Here is a 21,244-nt window from a genome sequence, read left to right as displayed (position 1 = left end):
TCGACGCTACAGTCACTGTTCTGACCTCAGCAAGAGGGGGGGGGTCAGCTCCAGGTCATGCTCGCGTTGTCACCTCTCCAGCGTTTCCAGAAAAGTGACCGTTTTGTAACAGGCTATTTCTCACCACGAGCCACAGCTCATCTAATACTGCCAGTCTGTCCTTAACTCAAGCCAGATGTGGAGGAACGCTAGAGGAGCCGCCCCCATTCAAAATCACCGTATGACCTTCTGAAAAGATGATAAAGCAACCGGTAGATTTTAAAATATATATATATGTATACTTTTTACTTAATTTTTTTTCATTTTCATCATCCATCATCCACCAATACCACAGTAAAGATTTTAGTAGGATAACGATGAAATTCCTTACGATAACCGTACCGTTTCAATTTTTCATTATCATTAAAAACCGTGGTACCATGATTACAGTGCTTTGAACAACATGGTAAATACTGTCCATCATCAACCAAAGTTGGCAACAGTCTCCCAGATGCAAACGTGCAGCCCTGGAGAAATTATTTCAGTGAGAGTATCAATCCTTTTTCGGTCTGAGTTTTCAATACAAAACGTTGTAAAATGATTTCAGTGAGTCTCTCAGTACTTTTTGAACATTTTCAGCAATTCTTTTACGAATACCGCGATAATACGATAACCGTGATAATTTTGGTCACGATAATCGTGATGGGAAATTTTCATGCCGTTACATCTCTAGATTTTTGTCGTTTCATAGAATTTGTACTGATGGATTCAATCCATGTTCTGTCAGTGTTATGCAACCTGCAGTTAACACTGTGCTTACAATGACCACACAGCTCGACTCCAACATAACTCGAGCCATATTTAACAATAGGCAAGCACAGATGATCTCCAGTTTTTTTATTGGATTAATATAAAAATGGCGATCAATTCAGCTAGGCCAGGGGAACGGGAGAGCATAATAGGGGATGGCGGTCTAGACAGGGTGGGTCAAGGTGGAATTACGCAGAGGGTGACAGGGCCTGCAGGCTGGACTTGACGGTCACTAGGTTGGCCTTCCAGGAGGTCAGGCTGTCGTGCAGCTGCTGCCACTGCTGCTTGCCAAAGGTCCGGTGTGTGCTGTGGCTGATGAGGGTGGAAAGAGAAAAAACAGAATGTTACATTGACAAAAGAATACATCGACCAAGGATGAGGTCTGGCATACTCGAGGAAATAAAATACAGTACTATTAATATAATATTCAATGTAACTAGAACAATAGCACATTGCTCTACATAAAGACCTAAACATCACAGAGGAAACCTCCCTTTTTCCTGTAAATTACAAAAGAAAAAATATATTTTACGAGCAATAGCACTACTTCCAGTTTCTGTTTAGGTGACACATTCTTCTGCACAACAGACAAGAACAAAGATAAGCTGCCGTTTGAAAGCAAACAGCAGCCGTGACCTTGACCAGACAGAAACTCTTACGGAAGCCCAGAGCCAGACTGTTGATTATCAATACAAACTGATCCACATACTACTTAATTAGCAGTTATTCATGCAGTCTGGTATTGGCCTATAAAACAATCACAGAAACAAGTCTACCAATTGCATTTAGATATGATTTTGACCAAGTTATGCACTAATAACCATTGTATAACAATCCTTGGTCAAACAAAACAAAATATGATACATAAATAAAATATGGTTGAGGTTATCGCTTCTTGAATGTAAGAAGAAAGTCGTTTTTTCACAAATGGCATTTCAGCATTCTCATATCAGTTATCATTTCCAACCAGTGTGAAGCCACCCAGGAAAAAAAAAAGACATTTGGTCCAAACTTTGTAAACAAAACCTCATTGACAACCATGTGCCATGTGGCAGTAAACCTGCAACGATTAATCGATTAGTCATTCGACAGAAAATTAATCAACAACTATTTTGATAATCGATCATCATCGAGTACAATTTTAAGAGAAAAATTATAAATTCTCTGATTCCAGCTTCTTAAATGTGAATATTTTCTGGTTTCTTTACTACTGTATGACAGTAAACTGATATTATCTTTGAGTTGTGGACAAAACAAGACATTTGAGAGCGTCATCTTGGGCTTTGGCAAGCACCGATCGTCATTTGCTACCATTTTCTGACATTTTATAAGACCAAACAACTAATCGATTAATCGAGAATATAATCATTAGTTGCAGCCCTATGTGGCACCATTACTCAAAAAACCTCTGCAAGATGAAAGTGAAATGAAAGATATTTAAGAGACACTCTGTGGGGAATGAAAATACCATTGGTATCCCAAAACGTCCTGCTGACAGCACGTAAAAACATTACATAAATACTCAATTTCTTCCCCAAAGAGTGACAATGACTGATGTGACTCTAATTGTGAAGGCAGCTCTGGTGTCAGTCTGGCCTTCTCCAGCTGCTTTGCAGCAGGTGCGTCATCTCTCCTCCACACTGACCCGACTCTCTCAACACTTCCAGACACCTTCGCTTGGCACAGCTGCGTGTTTGCTTCACTGAGCTCGAAGATTCGCCACACGGCAGACATTTGTTTCCCTCCAGCTGTAAAACCATTTTGTTTGCGCCAAACCTTATGAGGAAGCATCGCTATCGGCACAGATTCATTTGCCGTTCCCCAGTGGAGTATTTGGGGAGCTGCATCGACACCGATCGTCCTGATAATACAAAAGCTATCACTGCACCTCAGACCTGAAAATAAACTTTCTGTCACCGGCTTACCTCACAACAACCTTTCGCTGTGTCTGGTCGATTTTGCAGTACACCATCTTGGTCCGAACGGCTACAGGGAAAAAGCAGACAGGAAGGAATTGAGAGACAGGCGTAGCATTCGGAGAGAGCAAGTGCACCGTAGGGAGTGAAAGACGAAAATTCTTGGTCCTACACTACTCTGTATCACTACACATTGTAAAACCCTCCTGATGACCTGCCTTCACCACTGTGTATTCTTTTCCCAGAGCTATAGTAGATGTTAGCTACATGATGATGACAGTAAACGAATGACAGAGGCAAGTCAGAGGGATGCATGTCTGTATGTCGTCGCTGTTCAGTCACTTTCCTTCCTTCGCTGTACACTATACTAACGGCATGCTTGAGGAGGGTGAACGGCAAAGATTTTATTTGAGGAGAAGTGCGTCATCGTACCGTCGATGACGAAGGCCTCGACGTCTTCGGCTCCGATCTGCAGCTCCTGCTGCATGGTGTCGAAGGAGATCTCCTTGAATTCCACCGCCATGCCCATGAACGTCAGCAGGCGCATCTTGGCCATGTTTTGCTCGTGGGACAGGCCTGGGGAGAAACACGCAGGGGTCATTAAACACGGAACAGACACGGCCAATTACACAGGAGGACGTGGGGGAGTTTCCCCCGCATTAATTGCTTGTCCGTTCAGGAGCATGTGATCAGGGAAATCTACTCATTAACACAAACGCTGCTCGACGCCGTGTGTTTTGAGAGGCCATCCTACACACTCGTGTAATTACACCTAAGCTTTCAGTGGTGTGTGTGTGAGAGACACACACACACACACACACACACACACACACACAGTGCTGCTGACACACACATTCCTGTGCTGTGTCAACACACAGCACCATGTCGTGAATTAGCCGAGTGTTTGTGTGCGTGTCTGCACATTTTGTCAAAAAAGAAGAGCAAAGGCAAAAAAGAAAAGGAGAAGTAATTCGCCATCAAATATTGGAACTGCAAATACGACGATGCTGACGTTTATTACAAGGTGTTCCAGACGGACAGATGTATTCTGGTATTATTGCGCCAAGGTATTTTAGGGTATTAAGCAAAATCCCGGGCCTGGCAATCAAATTTCACACTGGAAACAATCTTTCATTATATTCAAATGCTAAGCATTTGGATGTGCCGACCTGAGGTTTTTCCAAGCGCTTAAAAAAAGGGGGGAAATTGTCAAGCATCAGAATATTCAGGATAAAAAATTGCTATTTGATTTTTTTTTCCATACTGGGAGAGCCAGCCGAACACTAAGAAGGCACCTCCCAAGTCCCATCCAGCACCAGCAGTAGGGGTGGGAATCACCAGATGCCCACGATACGATACTGAAACGATACTTGAGTCACGATACGATAGTATTGCGATACTGCGATATTTTCGATATTGCGATATATCGATATTGCGATATATTGAATATTGCGATATTTCGATATATTGCGATTTCTTACTTTTTCAACTGCAAATTATGTCCCCAAAGGAAAACTTTGTCAACATCTGGTTTATATAAGAACAATTTTTCAGTCTGTACATCTGACTTCAACCATTTTATTGCAGCAACATTGTCAAGTAGACAGACCAACAACTTTCATAAAGTCATGTCATAGTTGCATGCACCTGACAAACTGAACTGTTTGTTACAGTCTACTTACAGTCCACCTTAACTGGATGTGTGTGTGGACTACTGTACTTGTGTAGTTTTTGCAACTTCACTTCACTTACACAAAACATTTTGTGCAGCCCATTCAGTAACTGGGGAATTTGTAAATGACTGTTATGACAAAACTGTTACTGTTAAAACAAAATGAAAATATGCTACCGTTTACTGCTGGCCTTGGAACTAAAGTTTATAGTAGCCCGGTGGCATGGCATGGCCTGCAAAAAAAAAAAAAAAAAAAAATTTTTTTTTTTTTTTTTGCAATATCGATACTTGGCGTCCAAATATCGATACAATATCGTCAGGCAAAATATCGCGATACTGTGGTGTATCGATTTTTTCCCCCACCCCTAACCAGCAGTAGCCTAACTTTCAGCGTGGGCAAAAACAACAGAACACATCCTTACAAATGGATCATTTTGTTTCCATAATTACCAGAGGGATGAAATCAAAATACATTTAAGATGAGAAAGACTAGTAGTACACTTTAAACTGTTACAATTGAAATGGAAAAATTGAGCAGAACATTTGATTGGAAAAGGGAATAAACATAATAATATGTTTTATTAGCACTTATACAATACCATTTTGAGGATTTCCTTTCAGATTAAAAAGTCTATAGTAGGGGTGTGCCATATCGCATCGTTGTCGATATATCGTTACAGTTCATTATCATATCATCAAAAATCCATATCGTGATATTGTGATGACAATATGCCGACTTGTTGATGCAATTACGTCAACGGTGTGACGGTTAATTCCAAAAAAGGGGAGTGACTTCAGTGTGGAAGTGGTTTGCTTAGAAAAGTGCATGTACAACAAACCACGGTAATATTTGAAGGCATATTTGAATATTTGAAGGCAAACTGTTCTGTTTATGCTGACATATAAAAATACATATAAAACACTTATTTTGTTGGAATTGCATGTTCTTGAAATTAATAATAAAATATTTGTCATCATTTTGTCATATCGCCAAGAATATCGTTATATCGTAGAAATACCATGAAATCTCGTGATATTATTTTAGGGCCATATCGCCCACCCCTAGTCTATAGTCAGTGATGATAATCCAGGAATCAGTGCACAGAGCATCTAAGCTGTTAACACGGACCCATCATTGGCCAGATACAGTATATAAACTCAAAGATTCGCTTGACAGGTTGGCCTTACTAGTGTTCTAATGTTGTACAGACCTACTGTGTGTGTGTGCGTGCGTGCGTGCGTGCGTGTGTGTGTGTGAGTGCGCGCGCGTGCGCAGGTGTGTGTGTTGAATTCATGCACTTGATGTCGTAAGCCAAGGCTACTCACCCAGGGAATCAATGAAGTCTTTGTTACTCTGGTAGAACTTTACATAAGCTGCTAGTTTTGCACTCACAAAGATGGTTAATAGCTGCAAAAGCAGAGAGGGAGAAATGTCATTATTATAGGGGTGGAAAATACCGTGAAATACAGCCAGATCATCTTTGTATCATCACCTGAAGAGACATTCTGAAAGTTGTGTGCATGATAACCAAATTCAGAAGAAAAGAAAGGATAGAACAAGCAACTACCGTAAATTCCGGACTATAAGACGCACCGGTCTATAAGCCGCACCTTCAAAGGTGACTATTTTTTTCTTCTATAAGCCGCACCGGTCTATAAGCCGCGGGTGTTTTGATGTTTAATTACCATATGTAAGGCTTCGTGCACAGAGGGGATTGTCGGGAAAGAGATGGCTGTTTGGGGAAGCTCCCATTTATTAACATTTCAACAAAACAAAAGTCAGGTCACTAATCCCCAGACAAAATCACACATTGTGGTATTTTTTGTTTTTTTTACAGTGCACACAGTGTCCGCGGTGTGGTGAAAAGAGGACAAGAGAGGAAATTAAAACAGAAGTGGATTTATAGTTAGAAAGAGTGCTAAAGAAGAGAGAATTCCGTTTTTTATTTTAGTTACTCACAGTACTATTGACCAGTCCAACTCAAAAGATATTCGGCAGTTTCACTTTGAGCTCTTGTTCCGCCGCTGGGCACACAGTGTCCGCGGTGTGGTGAAAAGAGGGCAAGAGAGGAAATTAAAACAGAAGTGGATTTATAGTTAGAAAGAGTGCTAAAGATAGTCCGGTCTGGTTATGACGAGTCTCGCTGGGTACAGTACGCCAAAGCGATATCCATTGACTCGATGATGCTGTTGTATGTTGCGCGTTTCTGTTGCACCAACGCGGAGAGGTCCTGCCGGACGAAAAAGCGCGTACCCTCCCAGGTGAGGGGCTTCTTCCCCGCAGCCTGGAGGATGAGTTGACGGTCGGGCCAGCGGAGTAGGCAGATGAAGATGGCCCTCGGTGGCAGGCCGGGGTCTGGACGTGGCCGAGGCGCCCGGTGTGCCCTGTCCACCTCTGGTGGTTTCTCGCCTTCCTTCAGGTCCAGGATGTAACACAGGATTTTGCCACGAAAGCGTCCATGTCACCAATCTCAGCTCCTCTTTTACATTGATCAGGCGAATGTTATTTCTTTTACTCCTGCTGATTAAGTCATCAACCTGCGTGTGCAGGGTTTCGATTTTGCATTTTATCCATTTTCGGACTCACTGTGTTGTTTTTGTCCTCCAGTGCGCGGATGCGCTTTTCCGCATTATAAACTCTGTTCACGGTTGCCTTAGTTTCTTTAGTGAGTGAGTGGATGGACTTCTGCACGTTTTCAAACTTGTTTTCAAGCTGCTCAAAACCTCTGAGCGATGTCGGACTTAATCGATAGTGTTTCACGGAGTAAAAGTTTAGCCCAAGCGTGTATCTCCAGCCTCCAGCAGGTGAGTCATTTCCTCATTCATGGCGTGATTGCTTCGTCTTTTTCTTTCTGCTTACCTGTGTTGTGTTATGTTATGTTATGTTATGTTGTTAAAAGAGGGCAAGAGAGGAAATTAAAACAGAAGTGGATTTATAGTTAGAAAGAGTGCTAAAAAAGAGAGATTTTTTTTTTTTTTTTGAAAAAATCCATAGATAAGACGCACCGTTATATAAGCCGCAGGGGGCAAAAAAGGCCAAAAAACGGGAAAAAAGCCGCGGCTTATAGTCCGGAATTTACGGTACACAGATAGGGGTTTGTTTGTCCTTCCTCTAAGCTTCTGGCATATTATGAATTGATGAACTAGGGGACAAAACAAAAATACTTGAATGGTAGAGTAGTTGGATGAAGTATGGACCAAGTCAGAATATTGACATTTAAAGAAGAAAAAAAGAGCGCACTGTAGTGACAAAATTGTTTTCCCAGTCTCAACCTGTGCACCTGTTAGTCAGTGTTGCTGTTCACCGTTTCAGCTTGTTCATTGTTCATTGTGTTGTGCTCATCTTGTATCTATCCCCTGATAGCAATACAGCTCAGACGTGCATCCCAAAACCATAAAAAAGGCACCCCCCTCGCTCAATTCCTGGATGCCTATGGGATAGGCCTGCACGATATGAGGAAAATCTGCGATGTGCGATAACATTGTTCAATATAGCGATGACGATACGACTTGCGATAAATAAACAAATATTAAAGTATGCATATAGCTATACAGTTCCTATGTCTTTCTGTTTGGGCTTTGGCAGAGGGGCGGAGCGCACTGTTGCAAGGGAAAGGTGTACGCTGGATTTACAACACAAGACAAAATGATCAGATGCTGAGTGAGAATGCATGACGCATGTAAATAAAACCACTTTTGTTATTCATTGCGTTTCAGGCAGTCTTTGCGATGTGTTTATTGCGCATGTTCATATTGCGATGACGATGAAAATACGATTAATTGTGCAGCCCTACTATGGGATCATGATTATGTTATTTGATCCCATAGACACTCAATAATTGAGCCAAGATAGCCTGATATTGCTGTTTGACATACTTCAGACTACACCAAAATACATAAAAAGGTCTGTCTTATGACATTTATTTGTTTCTGATTCTGGTAAAGTGGGAAAAACGGTAAAATTCCCCAAAACTACTGCATCTCATGTGATCTCCTTTTAATAACTAATGTCATATTTTTTCCACTTCCATTCACTGAGCCTCCCCTGAAACTGCTTGGAGGCCCGCCTCCCACTTGATATACACCCTGATATAACCTATATCAGAGATGATAAATATATGTGTCTTGAAAAATTATGTTGCAGATTTGATGCAGATTCAAGGCCATGGGAGTTATTAGGAAACTCACATTCATTTAAGAAATGTGTGACATACCAATAAATTGAACTTAAGCTATTGAGGAAAATAGTATTTGGAGATGGTAAAAAACAGTTGGCATGATATTTAGTGAGCACATCCTTCAGTACTCACATCGTGGATGAGCTCTCCCTCCAGGAAGCGGACAGGTTTCAGGGTCAGCAGGTGGTCAAATAGGAAGGTGTTGGTGTCTTTCAGAGCACGGACAATACATCTAAACACAAGGGCCACAGCAGGATGTATGAGAGTAGAGCCAACAAGTCATTTGTCTTTCACCAAATCCCAAGTCTGAATGACAGGTGAGAAAGCAGTGTTTACTTGTGGGCATCAACACGCGCTTGTGAAGCGTTGTCTTCTGTGTAACTCCCCAGCAGCTCCACCATCACCTTCGCAGCAGGCTCACTGTGAAATATTACATTCACTGTTGAAAACTCTTGTAATGATATAATTGACTAAGTGTCCATATAGCGTCTTTTCCTGGCAGTTATTGTGCGTTCCTTTATCGCAAAATAACTGGGATGTGGAGGCTAAATGACGTCACATCCGTTTTGTTAGCATTCCATTTGCAGAAAACTTGAGCTGGGAAGTTCACTGTTCATTGGTCAGATCCAGTCGCTATCCAGGCTAGCCATTGTTAGCAATAACAGTTGATAACATGGCATTTTGCGCATACAAACACTACAGCCTCATGTCCACACAGATAGATGTTAGGCAGTGCTGTGTGTACAGCTGATTGAATGAGACACAAACACAAACAAAACAGAAGTGCTAAACAACATTACTACGATTATAACTACTGTTGTTGCACGGCGCAGCCATCTTGGATTTTTGAGGTCGGGGCTGCTGAGGCTCCTACGAGTTTGGAATGGGAAATACCAGCTCTGGTGACGTCACCGTCCTGCTCATGACCTTTGAAGTCGTAAGATTACCAGTTCCCAGTTATAAAGGAATGCACGATTAAACGCTGGAAGTGCACTGGGGAGCACTGCATTCCAGCACACTGCCAAGGAAGCAGATTAGCTCAGTAGCGGCAGCTATCTTGATGCACGTTAACATAGCCGACAGCTAACAACAAGCGACACACGTAAGGTGATAAAAGCACAACAACACTCACGAGAAATATTCAGCGTCCGGCCAATCTGCTCCCACAATTGAGCCTTTCTGTCTCTGTTGTGATAGTTTCTCCATACGATTAGTTGCCTGAAAAGGAGCACTTGACACCAGCGCATTTCTGAAAAGTTCAGATATATTTTCAGCTGGAAGCGCTGAGAGCGGCCGCACAAAAAAGGCGGAGCGCGCTGAAAAGCTATCTAGGCGGCCGCATACACTCTCTCCTCATTGGGAAAAAAGATGTTGGACCTCAGCAAAAGAAGCTATACGGACACACACCCTTACAAGACAACTATTGTCATTGTCGGTCTCACAGAGTCTGCATGTTGTTGTTACCCTTTTTTGCAGTCAACCAGCGCTTCGTATACCAGCCTCAGGAGTATGTGCTTCTTCTCTGTGTTCAGGTTCCAGTCAATAATCCACTTGCGCACCTGATCAGCAGCACAAACACATCAATCAATTGCAGGGGGGAAAAACGGCAAAATTTCAAGGACAAATTATTTAAAAAGCAAACTCATTTGCGAACGCTTTGAATTATATTAGCCCATTAAATTAGCAAATTAAAATGACAATCGCATGAAAGATCGCCCAACAAAAGCAACCGACAGTGGACTCAATCGCAGATAGCCAATATTCGTCCCATCGCCCAACCCTCTGTATAAATAATAGTGAATGGATCGATAGATAGGCTATTAGATAGATAGATAGATGATAGATAGAAACATTAAAATTTCCCTTTTAAAGCAGCTACGAGCAACTTTTTCGATTGTTATTAAACAGTATAAATTTAATATCAATGCATCACATCTTACCTCTAATAGTCGACGAGACCAAAGCCGTGTGTATCTGAGATTGCTCCCTTAGGTGATTATTAAGTCTATAGTCTGTCTAAACTCGCGCCAACAGGGGGCTCTCTAGAGCGACCGGACCGGGTAACCCGGAAGTGAAACGCGGAAGTGAAACAAGGAAGTGAAACGCAGCTGCCTTCCAACGCCGTTTGCGCTGCCTAGCAACATAACATAAACAATGTGAACGCCACGCATACTCGCGGGAACATCTCTCGTTATATTCTAACAGGTTTTTGGAAGTTATTTTGTGGTTATGGCCGAAGTGGCTGCTGCAAACCGTTTCATTTCACTTCCTGATCTGCCCTGGCTACAGACACACTAACACTGGCCGATTCACTCGGGGTTCAAGCGAGACTACTCTGCGTTGCTCTCGTCGACTATTAGAGGTAAGATGTGATGCATTGATATTAAATTTATACTGTTTAATAACAATCGAAAAAGTTGCTCGTAGCTGCTTTAAGGTGAATTTTAAAAAAAAGTTGATGATTGAACATCTAATCATTTGTATGATGTTTTACTTATGTTTTACTTTCTTCAATGACTTATGTTAAAGGTCACTTTGAATGATTTGAACTAATAATAATGTAGAAAAACAAAGATTTTAAATTCGGGACGGTTCGCGACGGCTTACATTTATTTTGGGACGGTCCCGGGACGATGATGAAAAAAATGTGTGCCAAGCCCTGATTAGGAGACAGCAAGTTTTATGGCCAGTGCTTCTTCTGGTTGGGATGGTGAGTGGATATATACCTGGTCAAGGTCAGTGGGGATGAAGGCAATGGCGTTACAGGTAGCAGCCACCTTGATGAGACCACAGAAGACGGTGTACCTCACTGGGGCGTTCTCATCCATGCCGTGGAACAGGTTACTCAGCCTAAAAAAACAAAATGTGCCAGAGACACAAATTAAATTTTAAACACAGGTGGGATTTTTACGAGTTCTGTGTTTTCTGAATGGGAGATTACACCCCCCACCTTTTCAACAGTCTCATGGCATTGCCTCTCTCTACAATGACAATCAACAATCTACTTAAGTTTAGATGCATCTGTAATGCACACATTTTTACAGTGTGAGGACAGCAAGGCACAAGAGAAAGTTTGACTGGAATAAAGCGATGTAGGACTCAGCGATGTAGGACTCACAGTTGCATTCTGAGGGAGGGCCTTTCTCCTTCACGGAACTTCACCAGCTTCTCACACAGACTCTCGATGAGAGCCTCCTGCTTCTCTGTCTCCAGGATCAACAGCAGAGACACGATGCTATTCATCACACTCTCCACATCTGCAGAGAGAGAGAGGGGGGGGGGGGCAGGTGCCTTGGACATAAGTTGCCTGCTGTCTAATTGTTAATTGGCTCTGTTAGCCCCATTCCTTCCTCGTTCGTATCGCCAAGAATGGCTCCGCGACAGCATCACATAATGTTACTATTCGTGATGAGATGTACCAAGTGGTTAAAGCAGTTTCTTACCCGTTTCCGACATCTTATCACAGATTTAAAGATCTTATATTCGGTGTTACAGCGGTGTTACATGATATTCCGCGGTGAAACAACCGTTTAAAAGCAGTCTTTTGACAGTCTGTGCTGAATTTAGGAGAGGATAGACAGCCCAGTGCTGACAGGAACCTTGGGAGTTTGAGTATTCCATGATGTGTTTTGCTTCCCAGGTGCGCTGGAATTGTTCACTGTACTACGTGACTGCACTGCAATGTTGTTTGCTCGCAGCGTGCACCGTGATATTAATATCAAACTCACTCTGCAGTAAATTTGGCACCTAGCTGTGGAAAGACTGCCTTTAAACGGTTGTTTCATCAACAAAGAGGAATCTAAGATCTTCAAATCTGCGATAAGACATCGGAAACGGGTGAGAAACCGCTTTAACCACTTGGTACCTCTCATCACGGATAGTAACGTTATGTGACGCTGTCCCAAATGGGGCTAGCTCTGTGTGGTCATCATCACTCACCTTTGTCATCGTCCTTGAGACAAACGTCACACGCCTCGATGATCTGAGCCAGATCCACATGAAGTAGTGCACCTTCAGAGTTCTCTTCTGATATCTCAGCTCCTTTGGACTTGAGGTAGGCTCTGAGCTCTGAAGCCTATCAACAGGACAATAAGTAACGTCATAGCTAGATGTTAAAATGCAACATACGGTAGTCGATAACGGTTGATGGTAACTATAGATGGATGCTACCGTTACTGACAGCTCGCCATTTTTTGGCGTCTTTGTTTATTTGGATGTGTGTCTAAAGAGCTAACTTAGCTAGCGATCAGCTAGTTTTGACAGCATCTGTCACAGCGCCGTTCACTACGTTAACGTTAAGCTCAGGACCCTCACGGCATAAGTAGCTATATACAAACGAAACTGATGTAGCTAAAACTAGTTAACGTTAAAGGGTGGCGTATGACCGCAGGCTTAGCGTTAAACAACAGCCTTTTACATCGTAATTAGCGTTTAACTACCACCATATAACATTAACTGTCTCAGCTGATGAATTCATAATCACATCATTGGCGGTTAGCATTTGCGAGCTACCCAGCTAGCTAAGCTATCTGGTTGGATAGCTATTGTTTATAAGTCATCCACATGCTGAACTGAGCAAAACTGGCGTTTTAAAGAGATATATCGTACCTGGTCTTCTTCCGTAATATCGATAAATGCTGGGACGCTCATTTTTAAGATGATTTTGTGAGCCTAGATTATATCCCACGCTCCCACCACTGCAGAGACCACAGGAAAAGAAAAGACAAGAGCACCGGTGAATGTCTTGCACTTCCGGGTCACGATGTTAAAGGCACAGTAGCTAGGCTACTGTACTACAACAGTCAATGACTACAACTACAACCAAATCAACATGACCAACCTGACAACCACCACCCGTTTATCACAAAAGCAGTTTTACAGTTCCTGCATGTTTTAGGATTATAGTATGAAAATAAGAAGTGTGATTGAGTTGGTTTTTTTTTTTGTCCTGCGTCCACATTGCTGAAATCTTACAAGAAGAAGAACCAACCGGATGACACTGTGGGTGAACTTCAAGAGTGAGTATCACAACAAACACAAATTCTCTCTCCCTACATCTGTTACTTTCCAAATGACGTGTCTTTATCACAAATTGAATGTGAACGTGTTGGAACTCTATACAATAGGACGGTTAAGCACTTTTTCAGTTGGCTTGAAAACAGGGCTGGATAGCATCAACTTGTCCTAACCCCCCCCCCCCCCCCCCCACCCCCCTTCCAAGGGTCAGACTGCCTGGGTCACCAAGACTTCCATCACCATGTCCCATTCATTGACTCTTTCTTGTCCAGGTATCAATCTCTCCTGTGGGAGATTAGCCCTGGATGTCTTGGATGAGAGTTACAGAGGTGAAGGTGATCCCAGGAGAGGTTATCTCACTGAACAGTCCCTATGTGTGTGTGTGTGGACCACCATGACAGGCCCAGCAGTCTTCCAAACCGGAAACAAATGTAAGTATCAGAGGGGGAACACGTCCAGCGTGCTCCTGCTGACCCATAGATGCTCTGCAGCCGGGCCTCAATATTAAGTCGAATTCTGGGTCTTGTTACCGTGGCCGGTCACTTGGTGATTGACGTGGGTGAGGTTAAGAGGCTAAGTGGAGCTCCAGCTCACCCTAAAACCTTGGTCTCAGGTTACCAAACTTTTTGAGGTATCAGACGTATGGGTGAAGATTAGGACTGATATGGTTGAAATCAATATCACGATAAGGATTTTTTTCGATAGCGGTAAGCATCACGATATGGCTCACGTACAGTATGCAATTAATGTTCATCCCATTGAACCGGAAGGTGACTGAAGGTTTCGAATACCTACCACACCTCATTTTGTGTCAGAGTTTTTAAATCAAACTTACTTGTTATCATCAGTTTAGATAATAGAATTGTATGTCATGATTAAATCACCATATCATCATCATGCTATCATTCCACTGAAAGATGCCCAGCCCTCGTGAAGATGCTGTCTGTGTCCTCCATTTTGCTAACAACTGTCTGATCTCCTCCCTGCACTATCACAACTCTGCCGTCATAGAAACGTTTAATACATGTAATACATGTGTTTTATTTAGATTCTTCCACTGAGGAGAGACATCAGCCACCTCATCATCCACCCCCTTTCTTTTTTCTTGCTGAACGATGTGAGGCTAAATGGCAAATAAACTTGAAACTGAAAGGCTGCTCGCCGTACATACATGTCACATAGGGCAGTGGTTCTCAAATCTTTTCATATGGAGGACCCCTTTAACTAATTAGACCATTAGACAATTTGATAGGATTCTGTCCCACACTCCCCCATATGATAATGAGTTTGATGCTTTTAGATGTTTTATTACAGAAAGTGTATAAAACCCATGACCAAAATAATCATTGTGTTACATATGAATGGAATTATAACGAAAATAAATTACCCGCCTTTTGGCTGGGGACCCCCTGGAACCCCCTCAAGGACCCCTGGGGGTCCCCGGACCCCCATTTGAGAACCACTGACATAGGGAACTGAATGCTTGCTTAGTTGAATACATTCAGCAGGGCAAATAACTTAAAATAGTGTGCTGCTGACTCTGAGGGGGAAATGGCCGACGGAGCGTTTCACCACCCCGTTCATACGATGCGTCATTCTCCTTCGGAAGACAAGTGCCTGGTACCAAATCCCACCCTCACTCTCTCCCTGCCCTTGTTCGCTGTCACGGCAAAGAATTTATAGCCGCTTCTCCACAAGTGTGCTTGTGTAAGTCTGAGGCTTTCATTAGCTGATTAACAGCTGGTGTCAAGTGCCTGGTGTATTTCAAGTCCAGAATAAGAGTTTTCCAGCGGCCTTTGAAGGCCCAGGTGCATGGGAGACATTGTTTTTGTCTTCTTTAAAATGTCTGTAAAGTACCAGGGCTGTGATATGACGCTTAGTAGCCTATATTCATGGAAGAATGTCCTGGAAATGATGTGGTTAGGATTAGGGTACGAGCTGCTGAGGGAATCTTGGACCACAAAGAACCTTTAAATTCCAGTGAGACTGTACCTGGTACAAATATCTGTCTGTCTGCTTTATATCATTCCAAGACTGCCTGACATTGTAGTCTTCACGTGAGCCGCACGTATCTGGCGGCAGACATTTCTGCCATAGCTTGTTGTTGTGCTAATGTCTGTGTGGTGTGCGTGTCCACACAGAGGTCAGGGGTCAAGCATTGGTCATTGATTCTGCTATTTTGCTCATAGGACTTCACTGGAAGTGCACTCGGTACAAATATCGTGACACAACGTTTCATTAAAAGCTCATGTTCTTGTGGGAAAACTTTCAATTCACATTTAATCTTGAAGGTTGCAGTTTTTAGTTTGTTAGATTTGATCTCCAACCTCACAGCTACGACGACCCCTGAGATGATTCCAGAGAATGTAGAACATTTTGCTGCTGTCCTGGGAAAATGTTGTAACTCCACTTTTGGATAACGTTGAACGTTTTACCCTCGCGTCTCTTCAGTGATTATCAGGGGATCAGGGGAAATAGTACGAGCCTTGATCTTACGAAGTTCTCTCAAAACGCCATTGGATAAACTAAAAAAATGCACGGGGGACAAGCTAAAAACAAAGCCTTTTTCTTAGTTCCTGAAAATTTGACCGTTTGGAAATACAAGGTTTTCACCCGACAGCAATGACTCTGTATATTTTGTGTGTGTGTGTGTGTGTGTGTGTGTGTGTGTGTGTGTGTGTGTGTGTGTGTGTGTGTGTGTGTGTGTGTGTGTGTGTGTGTGTGTGTGTGCGTGCGTGCGTGCGTGCGTGCGTGCGTGCGTGCGTGCGTGTGCCTGTGCGTGTGTGTGTGCGTTTCCTAAGCACCAGCTCATACAGTAATAAGCCTACCACCGTTGTCCAGCATGTCTGTTTGCGGTTGTGTGGTTTTGAAATAGTTCTTTGGTCAGCGTGTCCCGACCCCACCCATCCATCTCTGTTTGACTGAAAGTGATGTCTGTGGAGGAGGGGCTCCCTAAACTGTTGGCAAATTGCCTGCTCAGCCTGCGCAGAGATAAATGGTTGTGTGGTTGAGCTAGTTGAGCCCAGGTGTCTGCTTCCTCTCTGTCAGCCAGCCAAGTGAGTATGCATGTAAATCAATCTCATGGTCATCATCCAACATGGCTGCCTACCTTCCACCCACTAATTGTCTGGTTCCCACAGTTCTCCCCACCTCCACAACCTCTGAAAAATCCCCTTGCTTGGGCTCATCTATCAGGCAGTGACCTTGTCAGGATGCATCGCATGAGTAACTTCCCTGGGTGGGACGAAGAGCTTGTTAATTACTTATATGCTGATCCAACCGCTGATGTTGATTTTGTTACCACTTCCCAGGGCTCGCAGATGTAGCGAGGCTAAGGTGAGGCCTTTCGATTGGGTGTGGATGGTCGTTTAAGTGTGATTTAGACCAGCCAATCCCAACCTGTGGGCCGCGAAGGTATTGCAAGTGGGCCGCCAAATAATTTGCAAAATATTACGAGCTTAGTGAAAAATAATCATCCTTATTATTATGTATGAGAATCCATTCATCCATTTTTGAATTTTACAATTATTTAATTTGTAATCAATGATTTGTTAATTAGCCAATCGTAGACAGACCCTCACTTTTAGTTTCTGATTTGTGTGTGGGGCTGATGGAGAGCTCAGTTTCTCGTTAAAATAAAAAGTGCTCTGAGAACATATTTGGCATCCATACTGTTCGTGGTCGGATGTGGGCCGCAAACATTTTTGAGATTTCCAAGTGGGCCATGAGTCAGGAACGGTTGGGAACCACCCCGCCCCACACACACACACACACACACACACACACACACACACACACACACACACACACACACACACACACACACACACACACACAGCTAAGTCAGTAAAAAGTAAAGGATAACTAACCTCACCAACATCAAAGGTCACGCCCTCTGCTTTGAGAGAAACCAAGTGATCAACTGGAGGTGTGCGCATGTGTGTGTGTGTGTGTGTGTGTGTGTGTGTGTGTGTGTGTGTGTGTGTGTGCACGTGCGTACGCACACGCATGTATTCATCTTGATAGGTGCTGAATGCCTGTGGTCTGCTTTGATAGCTGTTCAGCCCCTGTGATCAATTATCTGCTCCAACTCCAGATGATCAATCACACAGTGGAGCTTATACGGTCCAATACACCTCCTCGGACTTAGCCAAATTAATTGACAATTCCCTTTCCTCATTCAATCTGAATTTTAAATGTCTTTTATTTAACGCCCAGACGTTACTAACGTGAGCCGAGCCGTCTGCAGGGAAAAACTCACGGATGACTAGAAAAGACGGTGGTACGTGAAATACCAGCGTTATCTCGCCATATCACTTAATGAGCACGCACGACCAGCTTCATATCACACCAAAGACTGCAGCGATCAATCAAAGCGAGTTCACATTTGTGGTGTTGAGCTATCTGAGGTCGTTAATCCCCCCCTATGTGGAATGTGTGTGCTCTGTTTCAACCTAATGGCAGCAGCAAAAAAAAAGCTACAGTCTTCCAGGAATCTTGGCGTTCCAGTCTGGATAGGTCGAGTCGCTGCGGCAGGAACGGGGCTTTGTAAATGATGGATTGGTCTCTTGTCATCAGAGGGTGTTTATATTACACACACTCACTGGCCATGAGGAGCAATAGAAGTTTAAAAGGCACCGTCAAACAAAGAATCAAATTTTGTTTTCATTTGGGGATACAGTGCACAACCACAACATTTGGCTTGATGCTAGATAAGCAGATCTCAGAAATAGCTGTTAAATGTATAGCTTAGATGCGTGTAAAGCTATCGGGACGCTTTGCTTCTGAGATACTGTGTTCAGACGATTTCGTCAGGGCCGATGACGAAAATGCTGACGGGAGAGAACAGTCATACAAACTTCACCCCAAACATTGCTCCACAGCCACACAACCCAATACATTTCCAAGCTGATGTCACACTATTTCTCAGAAAAGCTATTTTTATTCCAAATACAATGCAATTAATGATTGCTGGTCTACATTAGAGATGAAACGGTATGAAAATTTCACACCACGATTATCGTGACCAAAATGATCACGGTTATCGTATTATCACGGTATTCATAAAAAAATGCTGAAAATGTTCAAAAAGTACTGAGAGACTCACTGAAATCATTTTACAACGTTTTATATTGAAAACTCAGACCCAAAAAGGATCGACACACTCACTGAAATCATTTCTCCAGGGCTGCACGTTTGCATCTGGGAGACTGTTGCCAACTTTGGTTGATGATGGACAGTATTTAGTATTTACCATGTTTTTCAAAGCACTGTAATCATGGTACCGCGGTAATCACGGTAATGATTACCGTCACGGTATTTTATCGCGGTTATCATTCAAACCGGTTATCGTTACACCCCTAGTCTACATATAGTAGAGCACATTCATTATTATCTAACTAAAACCTCTACAAAACAGCACGATTTTGAGGATTTAATTATCTTTGAAATAATACTTCTTCAAACATTTTTTCTTGTTTTCTAGAATGAAAACCTTACTTTTTGCTAAGCAGGCAAATTATTTTCAGTCATCCAAACCATGATCAATACAGAAAGTAAAGCGACAGTAAACGTAAAGAGACATTTTATCTTCTGCTGAGACACCTACTTGTTTTGCAATCCTTAAGTCAAGAGCCATTGTTATTGATCACATATCGATTGCTGTGCTCTCCGTTCTTTTCCCATCATCCCAGAACACATCGGAGTCATGCGGTAAATCTTTGCTCGTCTGGTCCCAAAATGTGGCTCAAACCAAGGGCATGACAACAGACAAGAGGTATCTGCGATGTTTTCTGATGACTGTTCACGCCCCAGCCACAGCTGCTGGGGTGTGACAGCACGGAGAGGCCACGGTTTACCGTAATAAACTGATAACGCTGGCCTTGATCCTGACTCACAGGCACCTGCTGGGATCAGGCACAGGCTGTGAGGCGCGGGGACAGTTATCTCCACATTCACTAGGCCCATTTTTTTTTAAAGATGCTAACATACACATGCCCCCCCACCCCCACCAATGATAACACGCTTGATACATTTTATTCAACACAACCAGAGATGGGAAGTAACTAAGTAGACAAATACTTCATTTCTGTAGGATTTTTAGGTATCTGTCCTTTACTGAGTATTTATTTTTCTGACACCTTGTTACTTTTACTCCCTACATTTTAACACAATATCTGTACTTTCTACTCCTTGCATTTTCAAAACAGGCAAGTTACTTTAGTTTTAATGCACGGCAGACAAAAACGATGTAATCATATTACACAAATTATTAACCAAAGTATAGTCTGTAATGTATACATCTTAAAATATGTTTGGAGGGGGTCTTGTAAGTTTAAATGTGTGCGTGTCTGTCTGTCTGTCTGTCCGGAGTTGTAAGATGCGCCGTTGCTCAGATCGCCTCCAAGACACGGAGACTAAATAAGGCGTGGCTGATGATGTCACAAATCATTGATGATGTCACAGACAGTGTGAGGTCATAAATCACTAGATGTGCAGTTCTAGATGGCCACGTCACTACCATTGTGATGTCATAAATCACTGATGGTGTCAGTCAGATGATGATGTGATTATGTGATGTGTGTAGTTCTTCATAGATCTAGCCTGTTCATTTTGCTCTCAAAATGCACCAGATTGATTCATTTTACTTTAAAATGTAGGCCTACATATTTTTATTTGTGGCTGTGCCCCCCTCCGGACCCCCCTAGTGAGTGAAGCATTACTCTCTCATCTTGCACCCCCTGTTTGCAAAGGCTAGAATCACCCATGGTTGTGAAAGAGCACTTTGTAAGTGAACTCATCAGTGTTGGGCAAGATACTTTCGAAATGTAATTAGTTACTGATTACTGATTACTCCTTAAAAAAGTAATAAAAGTTACTTTACTGATTACTTTCTTCAAAAGATTACTAGTTAGGTTACTAGTTTCTTTTTCTTTCTTCTTTACCCCATATACATAAAACAAAGCAATCAATGGTCTCTCCTGATTTTTTCGTTTGTTTTTCTGCATAAAGAAGGCAAAAAGAGAAAAAAGTAACTCAGAGTTACTTGCATTAGTAACTGTAATCTGATTACTGTTTTGGAAATTGTAACGCCTTACATTGCTTAGTTACTGAAAAAGTAATCAGATTACAGTACTGCCCAACACTGGAACTCATGCATCTAGTAGTATGCAGCAGCAGCAGCCATACATGTCTAAAGTAGCTTCAGTAAACAACTTCTAGCAGACAGAATAGTATGAATGCAGGAGAGGGGGCAGTGTTCATTTGGTGCTAGAGGGGGAGCGGTGATCAGCACATGATGGAGAAAGGCTGTGTGAAACCTCAGCGGAGAGACACTGGGCCGGTGTTGCGTCTGACACACAACAAACCAAATGTCGGCTCTCTCTCAGATCCTTCTTCTCCCTTATCTCCACTCTGATATCCTGCACTTTGAAGTGTGCTCAGAGTTGATATGAGACCAAATGAAAAACTGAGGCTCGTTGTCTTCCATCTGGGCGATAGGGACAGATGTGTAACGCTGAACAGGAACAAAGCAGATACTGTATTGGACTATTTTGGGGGGGTTTGGTGCTGTCCACACATCATTAATTTGTAGTTACATGATGATCCCTATAATATAATTTTCGACAATCATGGATTTTGTGTTGTTATTATATATAGAGCAGAGGCAAAGT

The 21,244-nt window shown here is 42.6% G+C and overlaps 1 protein-coding gene across 1 annotated transcript; it reads right to left on the bottom strand.

Moving 5' to 3' along the window:
- Positions 1-846: 846 nt before the first annotated feature.
- eif3m (eukaryotic translation initiation factor 3, subunit M) lies at positions 847-13,283 on the bottom strand. The gene is made up of 11 exons (XM_083650338.1): positions 13,164-13,283; positions 12,495-12,630; positions 11,674-11,812; positions 11,282-11,405; positions 10,020-10,114; positions 8,892-8,975; positions 8,688-8,787; positions 5,704-5,785; positions 3,138-3,281; positions 2,715-2,775; positions 847-1,101 (listed from the first exon to the last, which is right to left on the bottom strand). The coding sequence occupies exons 1-11, from the start codon at positions 13,203-13,205 to the stop codon at positions 978-980; spliced, it is 1,131 nt and encodes a 376-aa protein (XP_083506464.1). The 5' UTR covers positions 13,206-13,283; the 3' UTR covers positions 847-977.
- Positions 13,284-21,244: the final 7,961 nt, after the last annotated feature.

This window comes from Poromitra crassiceps, assembly GCF_964638095.1.
Source record: "Poromitra crassiceps genome assembly, chromosome: 14".
NCBI lineage: Eukaryota > Metazoa > Chordata > Actinopteri > Beryciformes > Melamphaidae > Poromitra > Poromitra crassiceps.
This window is presented reverse-complemented; position numbering and strand designations above follow the sequence as displayed.